Below are 18,370 nucleotides of genomic sequence, written 5' to 3'. Positions count from 1 at the left end.
TTTGGAAACTGTAGCAGCTACCACTTGTACAAGAAATAATCTTTTCTATTATTGGTGTTACAAAGTAACAGTTTGTAGTGTTCTTATCCTTTGATAGGAAGTCTTTACCAGTGCTAAGTGAGAATTTAGGAAGGTGTGTATGCTGGTCTCAATTGCCCTTTTTTACATGCTACTGAAGGCAGTCCATGTTACGGGGAGTTCATTGTGTGAGGCAGATAGGTCGATTCCAGCTGAATTTATTAAACTTGGGCCTACGTTTTGCCCCTCATGTTGATACAATGAATCTAATGGTTTATACTTTTTTTTTTTTTTACTGAATATAGTAATGAAGATTGGAGGTTCAGGAGAACATAGTCTCCATTGTATGTTGAGCTGCTTCAGATCTCTTTCTAGAAATAATGTGACTAACTTGAGATCTTCCTTTTCATCCATACTTTAACCGAAATAGCTCTTCTGGATCCCTGTACATCCTAATTTTGAGTACATCTTTTTTTTTCAAAGGGGTTTTTATTTGCTTGGCTTTATCTACACTGACACTTCTCTCCTGAAAACAATTAAGAATTAAGCATGTGCTGTCTGATACTAGCATTCCAAATCATCACAGACTGTTGCCTGTTCTTCAGATATTTGAAAACTGCACTGAAATAATGCATTTGTTTATTTTTTTTGTAAATGACTTGCCACATGTAAAGTCCTTAAATAAAAACTAGAGTCAAATCTCTGATATATAATCTACGGTGGTTTGAAATTGCTTAATTGGAAATACAAAGTGACAATCATGTAATCTGTGAATGTACTGAACCTCTTGCAAATGGCCTTGGTTGGAATTTCTGACATTTCCAAAATTCCAGTTGATTTCCGCTTTTCCTTTGTCAAAACTGGAGTTGGGACAGGGCTGACTCTTACAAAAGAACAATTATTCCTTAGTTTAGGTACAATGTGTTGACTGCTGTTACCTTGTTAGAAACAAAATAGGAGGAAGGGGTAGTCCAGCTCCCTAATGGCCAATAACACATTGTTATAGCAGACTGCTTGTTATTGTACCACCAAGGCACTTTCCCTTGTTCCCATTAATAGCATATTTAAGCTCATTAAGAATGGTCTTCAGCGTATGAGAAGGGTAAATTGCTTTCTAAAACCTACTGCAAATGGGTAAGACTTTTCACATAATGGTTGCAAGTGGGAAATGAACCAGCATTCAGACACAGGCCTGTTGGGTGTAGCTACTATGCAAGCATTTCCATTTTGTAATCCTGATCCCATAAAATCCCTACTTATTCTAGTTCTTAAAGATGATAGCAGGGTAGCAAGGTTGTATTGGCTGAAGAAGAAGATTAGTGGGAGGACAGAGGGGCATTTGATGGTGTTAAATTAGAATGGTTTAAATACCAAAGCTGACAAAACTCAGAAACTAATATTGGTGTATCTGTAAATAATTGTAGTTTAAGTGCCTGCCTTCAGAGAGTATTGGCAAGCAAGACTAGTAATGATGGGGGGAAAACATGAAAAAGCCCTCATTAGCTCCTCTTTATATATGCATAGTTCAGATGTTTTGAAAAATTCATAAGGTAAGACCCTATTTCCCTATATTGAAAGATCTTTTATAGTGTAAATATCTGTAGCTTTTCTTTTTCTTTTTTTAGCAAGAATGGAAATAAAATATACTCTTTAATGTCCAGAAGTCTGGATTGTGCAAAAAAAAAAAAAATTAAGCTATGAAAAAGGAAAATCCTGTTCGGAAAAGGGAAGGAGTCTCCCTTTTTCAGGTGAAGTTGGGTGATGTGCATCTGTAACGGGCTGCTGCATCAGGGTGGGGAGATGTGGAGTGGACAAGGTGGAGGCCATGCAACAAGTTGGCCTTGGGGTAAGGACACATTTGAATAAGAGAGACTGGAGTCAGCAGTTCTGGACCCTGTTTATCACATCCAGTTCTACATCACTGGTCCTGCATACAACTCAAGAGTTGCACTCTCCCCCTCCCAGCTGGACGGCCCTTGTATTCCTCTCACTCCTGGGCTGCCTCTCAGCTCCTTTGCACCACGAGCTTAAGTGCTGTCCCCAATAATTGATCAAGCTCCCTTTCCAAAGGTGCTCTTGCACCTGCCCTTCATTCCTCATGAGCTCTTAACCTCAGTGGCACTCCATCCCCAGAATGGTCACAGCATGTAGCAGCCATCCTCTTCCTGCTGTTGGTGTTCCTGGCCACACTCTTCTGACGGAGTAGCAATCTACATCTAGCCTGCTGAGCCCTCTGGGTGCTGCCCGTGCCCCTCTTTTCAGTCATGGCAACTGATCTGCCACGTAGCGCCCCCCCCCACCGCCAAGTGGGTTGCCTGCCACCCCCTCCACTGAAGTTGCTGCTTCCTCAGTCTTCCTGTTGGGAAAAAAATCAGCATTAAGAGGAGCTCCCCCAGCTCAGCAGGCAACTTGAAAGGCATAGGATTATAGAGCCAGGTACCAACAGGTGAGCCTGGGACTAGTGTCTTTCATGCGTTGCAACCATTGTAGGGGTCATGATACCAGAATAAAGAGGTTGCCCCACAACTTAGATATATGGCTGGGTATTAGCATCAGTGATCCCGGGCTGAAAGGTACATTCTTGCACCTGCTGGTTATACCACTTTCTGCCTGCCCTATGCTCACCCTAGGTTGGCCTTGGTGCAATGGGCCAATTCCCCCAACACTTTCCAGTTGTATCACATACTGAACCACCCCTTGTCCAAGCAAGCATTCTGCTTTCCATTGTGCCTTCAAAGGTTCCATCACCCTCTTGAGTTGTTCCCATATAGGAGTGTGAATGTGGGGAACCTGTGGAAGCCTGCTGCACTTTTTGAACCACAAACATCTGGGCCACCAGGTGATGCCATTGTTGTGGCTCATCCAGCATGAACTTAACATTTGCTTCAACATCTGGTTGAAGTCCTCCACAAGCCTGTTCGTCTGAGGATGGGGTTACCCGCAATGATTTCCGCAGATGTTGGAACACCTTCCCCACCAGGTTGGGTCCTTGGTCCAAAATCGCTTCCTTGGGAAAGCCCATCCTTGCTAATACCGGTAATAACTTTCTGGCAATGGCTTTGGACATAGTGCTGAGGAGGACTACGGCCTCTGGATGTCATGTAGCATAGTGCACAATCACTAAACGTGGGTGTGCCCTCTGGCTGACTCTTCCAGGGGGGCAACTAAACAAATCCTGATCCCTTTTGAAAGGTCCTGAGAAAATGGGATCATTTTGATATTTAATTATGGCTTCCATTATAAACAGCTTTTCTGCAAGCACAAGGGGGGAGGGCACTCTGCACCCCCGTCTTGTGTGTTTTGTTCATGTGGATTCCACAACCCACAGTATAGGTGCGGGGTGTCAAAAGGGGTCCCTCCTTGCACCAGTGAAAAAACTGGAAGGATCCAATATGTGTGAGCATTACAATATGCTTACTTAAAATGCAGTAGCAATGGTATCTTCCTTTATACAAATTGAAGAAAAGAAAACAAGTTTGACAATGATCATTGTAGAAGGTATAAATAGTGAATTGCCATGTTACCTATTTAGATACCATTTTGAGAACTTAGCCTGCATAATAGAAAACAAGTGACAGGATACATGATGTCATATAATCCATTAGTAGCACTGAGCTATTTAAATGGGCCATTTATAAATGTGACCAAGTTGATAATTTATAAACAGCAGCTAGAACAGCCGTTGCTAAGATCTGGCTAACGTCTGGGCCATTTTAATGGAAGGGATGACGCTTCCAAAATGGGGATTCCATTACTGTTCAAACTTATCAATTTTTTTGAATGTCAAGGAAGGAAGGTAATCAAAAACTATCTGGACAAGACTAGTCCTTTGCTTTGCTGTGTAACTACAGACGCTCACAAGTGATGCTCTCATGCTAGTGATTTTCATCATGTCTAGGCTTTGATCTCAAAGCTTGTATTATGTGGTTAATAAAAGTAGCATTTCTTTACAACTTCAAGACATTAATCCAATACCTGAGTCCATTAACACTTCTTACCCCAAAGATAAGCAGGTCACAAGCAAAGAGCGTCTTCTGAGAAGAAGCTGTGGATCAATTCAACTTTCTATATTTATGGGATTTGAAAAGCATCTCCTAGCAAAGGCTAACTGTCCCACATCATCACGGTCACATTCTTGGTTAACTCATAACTTCAAACACCACACAAAGTTAGTTATAGTTTAAATGTCTTAAAATACGTAAAAACTGTTAGGTCATCCTTCCTACTTTTTTATCTTCACATAGTCTACTTAAAAATATCTTTTTGCCCTCAACCAATGTATCAATCTTTGAATGGTATCTTCACTTCTGTGAAGTGGGACATTCCTGCCGTTCTCAAATGCTTTCTGCACCTGGGCCTCAACAAATAACACCTACTGATATGAGTAAGGCGGCTTCTAATCTACACAAGGCCATACAATTACGTTACTTCTTTGTTTCTTGTCCCTCTCCAAGGGTATTCTGTGCTGGTCTCTAAACTCTCTTTTTGGAATTTTTAGCTGAGAGGCCAGGCAAGCCTTGCTTTTGTGTACAGAAACATCTTCTATGATGTTTCTGGTCAAATTCAGCAACTGTTCCCCTATATTCCTGGCTATATCTGTGACACTTCCCCCCACCTCACTTGGACAAGTAGACTTTGCTTAACCTGTACATTATAGAGCTATGGTTGTAGGTGGTAGACATTCTCGGTTAAAAACGATGAACATTCTGTTTTTTGGAGAAAAGATTTATTTGGTCAGTATAAAATTTCAAACAAATGACCTTATGGGTGATAAAAGTATAAACTGTTTTTAAGTTTCAGAGAAATCAGGTAAAAATTGTTGAGTTGAGGGCAAAAGTATTGGGGACAACAGATCAATTAAGGTGAAGGAATAGCAAAAGGTTAGGTGAGGAAGTTTTAACATACAAGATTTAAAAGAGCAAGGTGTAGGAAGAATTATGAAAAAGGGCAACCATTCAGAGCATGTGAATCTAAATTTTTCTGGCCTACTCCCTTTAGACTTGTACAAGACCCTGTACAAGGGACCATCACTTATACCACAAATTGGTAGAAGTGAAGCCGTGAATCAAGGCACTCATCTGTCAAGTCACACTGCAACAATATGAAAATATTTCTGGTTAGCAACACAGGGGAAAAGACCATATGCTGAATTGTAACGTCATACAAATAAAGTAACTGATTCTTTACCAGAAGATGTGCTCGTGTGTGTCTCTGTTCTGGCAGCAACCAAGACGAAGTCAGGGAGGCTAGGGTCAGGCACAGGAATAAGGGAACTAAAATTTTGCTGCTTTAAAAATGTCAGTATCAGGTTTTTACAGTGCATACACGAATGTTACTGCAATGGATGAATATAATACACGTCTGTTCCTAAAAGATGTTTTATAAAGCAAGTCCTTATGAGCATGAGGATACAGACCAGTAATCCTGTTTCACATAGTGGCCAAGCAGTTGCTCTGGAGAGGCAATCAACGACATAGAGGCCGCCTTCCCCTGATGCTACCTCTTGGCACTGGTGTTCAGAGGTTTCCCACCTATGGATATGGAGGTTCCCCTTAGTGGGAGAGTTGACCCTTGAACTTTCAACTCTCAGAGCTACCACAATCCAAAGTCTAATTTTAAACAACTGCTGTTCCACAGGATGGGTGCCTGCTCAGGATTCTACAGGCTTCTAGCCTGCCATTCTACCAGCCACAACCTGAGCCTGGCCTTGGGTCTCTTCTCACCTCCCTCTTTCCTCTCCTCCCTTTCATGTTTGAAAAGCTCTGCTGGAGAAGAGGTGATGGCCTGGAAAGGTATGAGGGCAGCAAGGTGCAGCACGTGGCTGGGTACACGTCTGAGTCCAAATAGGCCTCCGTGCGTCTACTGTTCTAGGCAGCCCCTGTCCCTAATAGCTACGGAAACAGCTCTACTTGAGATGGGCAGGGACAGAGGCAGCTTTTGCTATTCAGGTGGTGGTACAAATGTGTATGCAGCAACTTCTGACACCTGCCTTGAAGTCAGTGCACTGAGCAGCAATGCCATGCGCCTGTCCAATTCATCACACATGGTCAGTGTGGGGCTGCTCGCACTCACTGGGATGGGGCCAAAAGGAGCTCTGCTTAACTACATCACTGCGCAGGAATTGAGTTGCATTCTGGGCTGTTGCATCTCAACTACGTCCCTATGGAACAAGGAGGCTGCCATTTGGTATGCACGCTACGGGATGCCTACTGTTGACTCTAGATAGTTAAGTAGAAATCAAGATGTTTATAGATCGGGTGTAATTGTGTCTTCTATCATGGTTACATTATTATTTTAAACTATATTTTGCTGAAGACAGATACAGGAAAAGGCAGGATGTGTCCGGATCCAAGTCACTACATACATCATTCAGTCTTTGCTTGAACAGTGTAAAGGTCAGAACGCTTCTGGGACAAAATGGGGATTTGTTGCCGAACTTCTGCAAGCTTCTTTAGGTCTGCAAAGTTAAGAAGGCCTACATTAGCAGTAGTTCTCTTCATCATGAGGATCTAAACCAAACTTCAATTCTTGGAAAGATCAAAAACACTCCTGCTGACTCACCTATCTCTGAGTTTCCTCAACCTGTCCTTTTCACTTTACACACAAGCAACTGAGGTTGAGTAACAGTGGTATGACCAATACTATTCTACAAGGGCATGGCTGATGAGAAACTTTAGCTCTTGAAAGACCAAAAACGTTCCTGCTGGCTTACCTATATCTGCATACATAACTGATTCCTCAGTGCCAGCCTTGGCTATGACTTCCCCCCTGAAAAGAAAAGCACAGTATTAAAGTATGGTTATCAAAAGAAACTTTCTGAGAACTGGTTAGAGGAACTCCTCTTGGCTCCAAACCTTGAGCAGTTCCTCCTTCCCACTCCTATGAACAGATGCTCAAATCAAAATTATCACTGATCTCCACAAACCCCTCTTTGTCCCGTGTATTCTATAGATTGTTTGGGATGTAACAGCCATCTCTTGACTGCCTCAGGTTACTAAGAGGTGAGACCTGACCTTTAAATGGTCACTCTAGTGATCATGCTGACAAATGAGGGACAACTGCTCTGAGGGGGAAAAAACCTTGAGTTTCTTCTGTCAGCCCTGTTCTGTTCAGACACTTCAGCTACACTACCTTCCTTTGTGTTGGAAAGCCATAAATTTTATAGACCGTAACTTCACCGCAAGGGCACCCTTCTGACTGTTATCACCTAAATGGCAAGGAGAAAAGCATCTATGATACCTCCGTCTCACATTAGCCCATAAAGTCAGTAGTTACATATTTCTTTTGAAAGTGCTGGCAAGAAATGCTTGGTTTCTACTGACCAGCACTGAAAAACTTATAGTTTGGGGGTTAAAGCACTTTTAGATTTTTATTGGGTATGTTATCGTTTTAGTCTTTATCTTGTATTCCTAATGTACCAAGGCAACAATATTAGTGAGCGAGACCTTAATTATAGGAGTCCATTTTGTCACTTACCATGGATTTACTACAGTGCTGTGTCCCCAGGCTACATAAGACGCCTTCTCATCCCTAGCAGGAGACACAGTTGCCACATAGACCTGGTTATCAACAGCCCTGTATTCAAAAAAAGAGGACAAAAGATCACTGTATAAGGGTTATTAACAGCTGGGGAAGGCACTTGTCAGGGAGCTGCCTTGCTATGCACTTCCACACTACAATCTGCACGTGTAAGACTCACCCGCATGTCTCCATACTTAGGAAAACCTAACCTAGGAACATGCGGTTCTCAATGAAGCCCAGAATTCCAAAATGGGCTGAATAGCATCAGAAGGAGCAATAATTAATGCTGAAATTTATTCTTAGGAACTCTGAGGAAATGTTACGACCCAATTTGAAAGCTCTAGTTCAGGTGGGGCTGAATTGGCTATTAAGTTTCACTTCCTGGTATATTAGATTAAGGTTGCCAACTTCCAGGTGGCGGCTGGAATTAGCAATCAGTTCCCCTGGAGAAAAAGGTTGCTTTAGCAATTGGACTCTATGGCACTGAAGTCCCTCCCCTGTCCAAATCCTGCCCTCCTCAGACTCCACCCCCAAAATCTCCAGGTATTTCCCAACCCAGAGTTGGCAGCTGCTGATGCATAATATAAACAGCAAGTTAGGTTTAATTAAGAAAAATAGTTTGTGTTTCGCATTTCTACGCTGCTTTTCTATTAAAACACACACACTCAGAGTGATGCAATAAGTTATCTAAAACTAGGAAATGAGGTGGGGTGGAGAGGGGGGACCCTTTGCTATTTCTTACCGTCCTCTCTGCAGCAGCTCCCAGTGGGCAGGACCTGTTGTCAAATTGAAAGCCCCAGGATACACCAAGAGCTGGCAACCTTGGTAAGAAACCAAAGGCAGAATTATGTCAGTACTCTCAGAGGAGAAAGGAATGATTACGGGAAAAGGAAAAAGACATTTCTTGTCAGTTCACTTGAAGCTGAGTGTTGGAAAGCATACATTCTAAAGCAAACACTGTTGATTCAGAAGATACCTTGATTTTGAGTGTTCCTAAACAGACTGCAGATACGACCACAAATCTCAAGCTTAACCGTTAAGGTACTGGTCTGGCTTTCTCATCTATGCTACTGGTTCATACAGTGATTCTGGTCAATTTATGGCAGTTACCTAACAGACCAGCATTTTGCATAAATACCCAAACCTTCATAAACACATAAGGTCATGAAACATAACATGAAGCTGCCTTATATTGAATCAGACCCTTGGTCCATCAAGGTCAGTATGTGTCTATTCAGACTGGCAGTGGCTCTCCAGAGTCCCAGGTGGAGGTCTTCCACATCACCTACTGCCTGATCCGTTTTATCCGGGGATGCCAAGGATTGAACCTAGGACTTCCTGCACACAAAGCAGAGGCTCTTCCACTGAGCCACAGCCCCCCGCTCCACTTTATCCATGGTATTTTTCCCCTCTCTACCTATTTTGTCACTCTTCCATCCATGCAGCCTGAGAGGTATAATTTATAAATATGCATATTCCCACTTTAACACAACTAACCCCAATGAGAGGCACCACTTCTCATACAATTGTATTGTTACTGTTACATGGATGCATAGTATAAAAATGGCTGAGGGGACAGACATGAGAGAATGGTCTGACATCGTATCTGGAAAACAACTATTTGAGATGTTTTGCTTGCTTTGGCCAAACTTTCCAGTTTTATTGGATTGTGTATTTTGCAGATATTTACATCTAATGACTGATCTGGGCAGCTGCCTTTGCTAGTATCGACTCTGATGAAACTCAGGTAAATAGGAAGACCTGTTGTGGACCAGATAATAAGAGGCCCTGCTGGATCAGACCAAGGCCCATCAAGTCCAGCAGTCTGTTCACACAGTGGCCAACCAGGTGCCTCTAGGAAACCCACAAAGACAACTGCAGCAGCATTATCCCGTCTGTGTTCCACAGCACCTACTATAATAGGCATCCTCCTCTGATCCTGGAGAAATAATGCTGTGCCATAACTCAGATTGTCCTATTTACCTGAGTAAAGGGGGGGGGGGAGCACAGACACACACAGGCTACAGATTAAAGAAGGCAGAGATAGAGAAGAGACATTCACCTCATCAAGACGTGAAAGGAGTGAAGAAGGGAAGGAGTCCTCCCCTGCCCTATAGAAATGATGTGACTTTAAAGACAATGTTAACTGATCTGGAATAAAATGGGGGTCTTAGAAAAGATCTGCTGAGTAACACAAGCTAAACCTTTGATTTAACCAGATGAAACATCTGCTGGTTTTTCACCAGAGCACTCCAAAACATCAGTTCTGATGCTGCCCATGTGTAGCTCATGCATGTGTGTCTTATATCTTTATCAAGAGTACAGCTTTGGGACTCTCAGTGTGGACACTTCAACACAGACCTATATGGATTGGCCAGGTTCCCAATTATGGAGATGTCCCATGAGTACAAGAAAGCAGACACATTTATTCAGCAGGATGTCCTCACCTTTCTGTGCGTAGATTTGAGCAAGCTCAGCAAAGCGGATGTCATAGCAGATCCCAAGTCCTATCTTGCAGTATGCTGCCTCACAGCAAACAAAGAAAAAAAGAAAGAAACAAAACAAAATCAGGTCCTGGCTACCACCCACATAAGCCTGAGCAGAAACATCCGTCTTGAAGGGCTACAATCTGTTGTATGACATGGACCTTACTGTTAAGTAACAAGCCTCAATTTTTAGTATATGCCTGAGAGAACAATTGCACTTCAAGACACTGTTAAGATTTAAAAAGTACTCTACATTTATACTTCTTTGCATGAAAGGTGTGACAAAGAATATCCACATAAACATGCTATAAACAAATAATAAATAGCAGTCTAACAGCACTCCTTGATCCAGAAAGCTAAAACGGTGGCCATATTTATAATTTCACCTTAATTCACAAAGTAAGGGCAATATGAACAAAGCAGATGAAGTCAACATTTATATTTACACGATTTCTACCGTTTACTGGTAAATATTTAAAAACTGAATTAACAAAGCAAAGGTCTAAAAATAAAACACTGTAGCAGCAACTCAACCACAGCTGATCTTAAATACAGCAACAAAGTCACCACAGAACTAGAAAAATAATGAAACCAGCAGTCAGCAATTAAGAAAACGGCAGCACGAAAAAACTACCATGTCTGTCAATCAATTCAACTGTCACCAACTGTTTCTTGAGAAAAACAATGTGTATGTACCTCTGGAAAGCCAGAAATTAGGGGACAATGAGTCTTCTGTGGCTGGGAATTTCGAAGTATGACACCCACAGCCAAAAAAGCCCCGTCCCCCACCTCTATTAACAGCATGATACTGGCAGTCCCTCTCAGGTCAGCAGCATTGGTTGCGTTTCCCTCTGTACCTCTGTTCCTGGCTATTTGCTGACTTTTTAATTTAAAAACTGTATTCCTGATCATACATCTTTGTTTTAAAAACGGCCACAACACAAACAATACATCCAAAAGTTGATTAGTTATCATTGAAACAAACTCTTTACTTACGAGTGTCGAATACAGAGAAACTATTGCCAGGACTCAGAGTTTCTGACTCTTGGAACCGGATTTTCCCAGGAACATTAATGTCAAACAAATGAATCTGTTTCCAAAAGAAACCAAGTCATTGTTAGGAAATTATTCAGTATAATTTTACTAACTCTTCACAGATTAAAGATACCTATATAGTTGTAAACAATTCCATGTTAAGCAAACAACCCTTTAACTTTACTATTGTAGGGAACATCTTATAGCTAAAAGTATTTCAACTTCTAACTCTTTGGAGGAACATAGCTAGGGCTAAATATTGTAACAGTTACAAGTAATGCCATTTAGCACAAACACAAAATAGAAAATCTTTATTTAATTCATTTGTACTCGGCCTTTCTCCCCAATGGGGACCCAAAGCTGCTTACATTGTTCTCCTCTCCTCCACTTTATCCTTACAACAACCCTGTGAGGTAGGTTAGGCTGAAAGAGTGTGACTGGCCCAAGGTCACCCAGCGAGCTTCCATGGCATGAGTGGGGATTCAAACCCAGGTCTCCCAGATACTAGTTTGACACTCTTAGCCACTATAATAGTCATGCTCAGGACCAATTAAAGCAGGAGGCCCTAAACTTGTTCAACCTGCAGGCCCTTTTGGACTTTTGAGAGCAGGTAGCTTGCACTATAACAAAATGGCTGCCACAGGGACGGGGTACAATCACAAAACATTGGGAGGTTCAACAAAAAGTTAGAATCTCCTGTGATGGAGGTGGCTGTTTCTGAATGGGATACTTTCTGTGGACACAAAGATGATGTCTCCTGGGCTCTTCTGAAGAACCGCCTACTCCAGTGAAATGGAAGAAAGCCAGGATTAGTTTGAAGGAAAGGTGCTACAGGGAAGAAGCAACTGGACACTAGGAAACACAATGGCAGGCATCAAGTTCGGGAACACTAAATTAAAGTGTTGCTAAGGTGAGAACGATGCTGAGTCCCCTAGAACTCTTCATCAGTCTGAAGCAAAACAAAATAACATTGGGGAGGAAACACATGACTTTGGCCAAGATTAAAAAAGCTCTCCAGCCAAGTGCAAGAGCCTTCCGGCGATACACAGGAACTGTTGCATAGCCACACAGTTCAACATGCACAGAAAACAGTGTGCTTAGAAATGGGCAAATCTATTACCTAAAGCAGTAAACAAACAAATGAAGCATTGCTGGTATTCCATGCCTTATTCTTTTGAATGAAGTACCATTTTAGAGCTCTAACTTACTGGGATATAGTTTGGTGTTTGGGGTTGTAGACCTCCATGGGGGCCAAGGGGTCAACCCACCCCTCCTCCAGAAACAATTAGCCCCAATTTGTACTGTTGTAATTACCTTATGGCAGTGGGCTGAGAGCTCCAGTGGACATATGAATCTGCCTTATACTGAGTCAAACTATTGATCTATTGGACACATGAATCTGCCTTATACTGAGTCAAACTATTGATCGGGGTCAGTACTGTCTCTGACTGGCAGACAGCAGGGTTTCAGGCTGAGGTCTTTCACCTGATCCTTTTAACCGGAGATGCCAGGGATTGAACCCGGGACCTTCTCCATGCCATGCAGATGCTCTACCACTGAGCCATGTCTGCTTCCCAATGTATTGCAGTAGCTAGTATGCTTGGTTTGGAAGTGACAAACTCAGGTTAAAATGTGGAATGACCCTGGAAAACCTCTGACTCCTATATGAAGCTCAGCCTTGAGCAAGGTCACTGTGTGTCTGCCTAAATATATTTAACAGAACTAAATATTGTAAACAAAATGATGCTTTGATTCCTTGGGGAAAACACAAAATGCAATATAACCAATAAATAATTATGCAATGGCAGCCACATACTATAAATATGTGGTCACCAGACTTTTATTAGGTATTTTTATGAACTTTAAAGAATTATACCAAGCAAATTTCAGTAAACAGTGCTGTTTACGTCAGGTGGATAAGTGCAGCTATGTCTGAAACGAATCCATAGGCATTAAAAGTTTACCTTTCTGTGCTTTGCTAACAAGGCACCATCAGGACCAAAAACAGTACATGTGTTGTACAACTTCCCAGCATCCTCTTCTGGAATGGAACCTTCCATCAGATAAAATAATATTTACTGTTAGTCAGATGTTCAAACGGCTAGCTTGTAAATAATTTGGTTATGACAGCAGGATAATAACATTTTCAAGAAATAAATTCAGTGGTTATTCCAATCTGAAATCTACACACTAACCAACCAGAAATAACCCAAGAAGTGTAGCGGCTTACCTCCAATCAAGTATAAATTGCATTCCTTTGCAATTTCAGACAGCTTCTGTGTGGACTCACCAGGGATTTTCTCTGCATACTCTGGAAAATATTGTGTGCCATAGGGAGAATTGAAACATTCCTAAAATTGAAAACAAAAGAGCAACCACTATTTCAATCTAGGTAGGGTTAACAGAAATGCTCTTAACTCCTCTATCTTTTTCCTGAAATCCATCAATTTCTTTTCTTTTTAGGAATCTGGAGTCAATTTCTAATCAATTTCATTCTGATCAAAGATAAATTTGAAGAGAGGAAGTGCCGAAAGAGAGATTGGGCACAATTTCCTTCTGTACATGCCCAGAGGCAGGCAGTGTCTTCCCAAATCTTCCTATGCTGCCATTACTGCAGAGTGTAGTATAAGACAACTGCAAGGGCTGAAGTTATAAAAGGGTGTATTGCTGTCTCTTCAAACAGAAATCAAATAAATCCCTAAAAGACAAAAAAGAGAACAAGGGGAATCAATGGTTATATCTAAAAAAGTGAATCTCAGAAAAAGAAATTCCCTTTCCTCGTAACAGTATAGTCAACATTAAAGTTGCGGGTGGGGGATCTAAAAATATTTCAGCACTCCAGACTATGAAGGTGGTATCCCCTTGGCAAGAGAAGGAGCCTCTGGTTCCATTATACCGCTGTGGCAATTATGTCTTTATCCTAATAGACCAAGTGGCTGTAATGCAGTCTTCTGATGAGAGTGGACTGCACTTGAAATCATATACTGAATCCACCTTTGTTATTACTTATGCGCTTCTACTTCCTTTCGAGAAAGGAAGACAAAAAGCCACTGACAAAAAGTGACAGGGATCAGGGGAATTGGGTGAGACTGCGCTCCTCTGTCCTCCATGAATAGAACATCTATAGGATCCAACCCAATGTGTCTCCTTTTATTGTAAGTGCAAGCAATTTTTCACAGTCGCTGTACACAACTGCAGACTGTGTTGCTCATCCAACAGTGTTTTAGCCTTTGTAAAACCGTATGAGAAACAATGGCTCTATCTTCGCCAACTGTGTTGTTTTACACTGTTGTTAACATCTTATCATAATCTGAATATAACAGTTACAAAGAATTGTCAGTTTTGAACTCTCTCTTGCTCGGGGCCAGATCCAGGGTCCAGATAATTTTACATAATTCAAAGCAAAGGCTGATCAAAGAGTCCATATTCTCTTAAGATCTCTGGTCTCATGACATATTTGGTGGACCCAGCAAATGCCCTCATGATAGATTAAGCCACTACCTATAATATCGAGTATCTGGACGTGGAAAACAAAGATCATACGAGTGCTGCATTTGCACAGGTAATAGAACACTGGAGGTCTTATAATCTGAAGAGAAAACATCCCCCAACTTAAAGAGATTCCACATGGCATACCAAGAACTTTGCACTATTGAGTCACAGGAATGGCAGCAGGAGGTTAATGACCAACTCTGAAGGTTAATGGCCAACTCAGGCAAGAGAGACAATACAACTGAAAAGACACCAGTCCACACGCTTGCTGTGCAAAGTAACAAACCTCACATTTCAATGTAATTGTTCGTATGAAAGACAGGTTAGACCAATCCAGAACGGATATACAATCAAAAGCATCTGAAAGCAATTTGTTTCGTTGTTCATGAGCCAAGAAAACAGCAGGGTGAACAAGTGGGACATGCTGAGGAATCTCAATGGTGGTATTATCTGTGGATTGGCCATTTTGCATATTAACATATACAACAGGCATTACAATAGCAGCTGATGCTGCTTGGATAGCAAACTTTTTGTCTAGCTTCAGATCTCCAAAAGCAAAGAAATTTAGGAACTATTCAATAAGTGAGTGTCTTTTTGGAACGTTTACATCTGCTCTATAAGCCACCTGGAGGGTGTCTAGTGCCTAGTTTTATATTAATTTGCTTGTGTGCTCCAGTTTTTTGCTTCATGCCCTAATATTATTTTCTATAGACACATGTAGCGCAAAAACTATTCCTGTAGCCACAGAAATGAAAAGCCCAGATAGATGACTGATGAAACTCTTAAAACTGCTAAAGATAGACAAAAAGCAAAAGGTGAATCACAAATCTAAATGCAGGATTCCAACCCACACTTTTATGGGTTTGTAGAACAAAGCGCTGAGAAAAATGTCACAAATACTCACTGGCAGAACTACAAGTTTTGCTCCTTGTGCAGCTGCAGTCTTTACAAACCCAGTGGCCCGGTCCAGGTTTTCTGTTTTGGCAGCGGATACTTGAAGTTGGATAAGTGCTATCCGGAAGTCTTAAAACGAGAAAAAGCAAACAATAAACCAGCATGGGGGGGATCCAGCAGACTGCATAGGCTGTTACCGCACTAGGTATTCCCAGCAATGTATTAAGAGTTTGAAAATGTTATAAAAATACTGTTCACACTTTCTATGTATTCCCACCAATGTCTTAAGAGTTTGAAACTGTTATAAAAAATACTGTTTGCACTTTGTTTGGCCCCTTTAGCTGCGAAGACATCTTCCAACCATTTTTTAGCCGTGGCATTCAAAAACCCTTTTAAAGTGATGTTTTTTATAACATTTTCAAACTCTTAATACATCACTGGGAATACCTAGTGCAGTAACAGCCATAGTCATGACTCCAAAAGCTCAACAAATGGTGGGCCCTCAGGACAGGCCAAACAGACAGCAAGTGAAATCTGCTTAAGGTCAGCTTTTACAGCAAGGGGCATACCCGAATAGCATTTATGGTGTGTTGCAAGAAACTTATCAATTGAGGCTGGTGGTCAAGGGTTTAAAGAAGGTGTGTCATATTTATGATATTTTGTCATATGGGTGTGACTAAATAGGGAAAACCATCTTTCTCAGGAAACATCAGATAATTGGGGTAGTGCCACTGAAGGGCTGTAATAGATACCCAACAAGCAACTTCCCAGTCTATACTGGAGAATCTCCACTCTGTCAGAGATGTGAGCGAACTTAGGAAATGTAAAATATGAGTACGCAACACAATTTGGTTTTCTATAACAACTCAGCAGCAGCTATAACAAGATGATTAGCTCAGCATCTTAACAAGGATCACAGAAATATATAATACGCCCAGAATTAAAGTAATCAGAGAGCACATTCAGAATGTGATTTTCTCCAGCTCCCTCCTTGTGCTGTTCCCGGGGGCTACTGTCTTTGGGGCTGTAATTGGGGGTGGTGAGGAAAAAGTCCTGTTCCACTGCTGGAATGCAGAGGTTCACTGGGCAATCCAAGCCCCTAATTTTGGAATGCAGTATTCTAGATTAAACAGCCAAGTTCAGAAGACTTTAAGGCATTATGCAATTCACAGGCAAGCTATGGAGATTCTTTGGGCCTTGCAGAATGACCCTGAGCTCTGCATTCTCTTGGTTGCTTATTTGCATTTAGGTAAAAGAGCTGTGGGAGACCTCCAAGGAATACCAGGGTTGTGATGCAAAGGCAGGCAATGGCAAACCTCCTATCTTCTCTTGCCTTGAAAAACCTACAGGGTCGCCATAAGTCAGCTGTGACTTGACAGCAAAAAACAAACAAAATCACACATTCAGGTTCAGCTTTTGCGGTTGAAGTGAGGAAATACCGGAAATAGGTACTCTTTACTATGCACAGGACAGATTTCATTTAGAACATTTTTGAGGACAAACGTCAAGCCAAAAAGAAGAGCAACAGGCGCGTGCCCAGGTTACACATGCAAGAGAATGAGGTGGTAGAGACCGGGAGGGGGGAGTTAGACTGAACTGTACCACTTCAGATTGCAGGTGGACGATCACGAAGGTGGATCACATTTTGTAATGCTCCCCTCTAAAGCGCACCCTTTAAACAGAAGGCCAGCTCAGCAAGCAAAAGGAGGGGGCTAGCGCCTTTCTCTCTGCTGCACAAGTGACTTTTGCGTTTGCACCAAAGGTTTGCACAAACTGGGTTTGCACAAACGCGCCCTCCTGCCCTCCAGGCAGAAACCCCTCAGATCCAAAATAATTTAGATGCCTGTGTTCATTTTCGAGCCCCGCTTGCTTATTTCATTATTTATTTTGCAAAAAGATTAGAAAATAATGATGATTTTTTAAAAAAACTGTGTTTTTTTTAAAAAGAGAAACCCCAAAGCACAACGCCGCCGTTGCTAGAAAGACACTCACTGGCCATGACTCCCTTCAGCAGCTGCATCCCAAAGGAGGAACTCGAACGCCCCAGTAATACGGACCTGCGAGGGGAGGAGCAGGGCGCATGCTCACCGGGCTTGTGAAGGGGGCTGCTGGGAAATGTAGTTTATCCGACCGGCGGGACAAAGACATGAGCGGCTGTTTCATCAGGCAGGGAAGGGGACGGGTTAAAGGAAAATATTGTGCATTGGGGGTTGTGTGCGTGTATCTTTTTTGGCTGAGGTTTCTGTGCTTTTCCTCGACAGGGGAAAGGTCCTTTTATTTTTATTTGAATTTCTGTGTTTTCTTCTCTTTTAAAGCACAGCAGGTAGATCTCGCCCTGAAAAGAGACCACAGTGGCGAAGTTCGCGTCCACCGCCAGTTTTCTGTGCAGTGCAGCAAAGGTATTGGGAACTCATTTAAGAATTGCAACATCGACCCTCCCCAGCAACCGGCGGAGACATCGTGGGAGCTGGTGTGATGTTCTTTCCGGGGGTTTTGGTGGCTCTAGGGATCACCGTCACTTACCTACATCCCCGGCGCCAGTGAGTTCCCCCCCCCCCCAACCTTGCAGTGTTGGTAGGCACCAAGACCCATGCCAGGGCAACATTGAGACAAGACTACTGTAACGCACTGTATTAAAAAAAGTCTTCCCTTCGACCCCTTCGAGGGGTATCTTTTTGAACTTTATAATTTTGTAACCATGAATGTATTAATAAGTATATAGAGATGCTCTTTTGTATTTACTTTTTAAAAAATTTACTTTATATTATTATTATTCTATTTCGTTTGTTTTGTTTTATGTTATAAAAATTAATAAAAAAAAATTTTTTTTTAAAGTCTTCCCTGCAAGTCAACTCAAGAGACTCCAGTCGGTGTAGAATGTTGCAGCTCAGTTATTAACAGGAGTTCGGTAGATAGGGCTGCCA

General features: G+C 41.9%; 1 protein-coding gene across 1 annotated transcript in view; it reads right to left on the bottom strand.

The window, feature by feature from the left end:
• Positions 1-17,466, bottom strand: part of NIT2 (nitrilase family member 2) — a 160,072-nt gene extending 142,606 nt beyond the window's left edge. The window contains exons 1-10 of the mRNA XM_056858634.1: positions 17,439-17,466; positions 15,457-15,575; positions 13,291-13,411; positions 13,025-13,113; positions 11,022-11,115; positions 9,987-10,061; positions 8,282-8,360; positions 7,495-7,593; positions 6,731-6,786; positions 6,342-6,475 (exon numbers count right to left, since the gene is read on the bottom strand). Of these exons, the coding sequence (XP_056714612.1) occupies positions 6,384-6,475; positions 6,731-6,786; positions 7,495-7,593; positions 8,282-8,360; positions 9,987-10,061; positions 11,022-11,115; positions 13,025-13,113; positions 13,291-13,411; positions 15,457-15,575; positions 17,439-17,466 (852 nt within the window). The 3' untranslated portion in view covers positions 6,342-6,383. The remainder of the gene's footprint in view (positions 1-6,341; positions 6,476-6,730; positions 6,787-7,494; positions 7,594-8,281; positions 8,361-9,986; positions 10,062-11,021; positions 11,116-13,024; positions 13,114-13,290; positions 13,412-15,456; positions 15,576-17,438) is intronic.
• Between the last annotated feature and the right edge of the window lie 904 nt (positions 17,467-18,370).

The sequence above is a fragment of the Euleptes europaea genome, chromosome 12 (assembly GCF_029931775.1).
Source record: "Euleptes europaea isolate rEulEur1 chromosome 12, rEulEur1.hap1, whole genome shotgun sequence".
Lineage (NCBI taxonomy): Eukaryota > Metazoa > Chordata > Lepidosauria > Squamata > Sphaerodactylidae > Euleptes > Euleptes europaea.
This window is presented reverse-complemented; position numbering and strand designations above follow the sequence as displayed.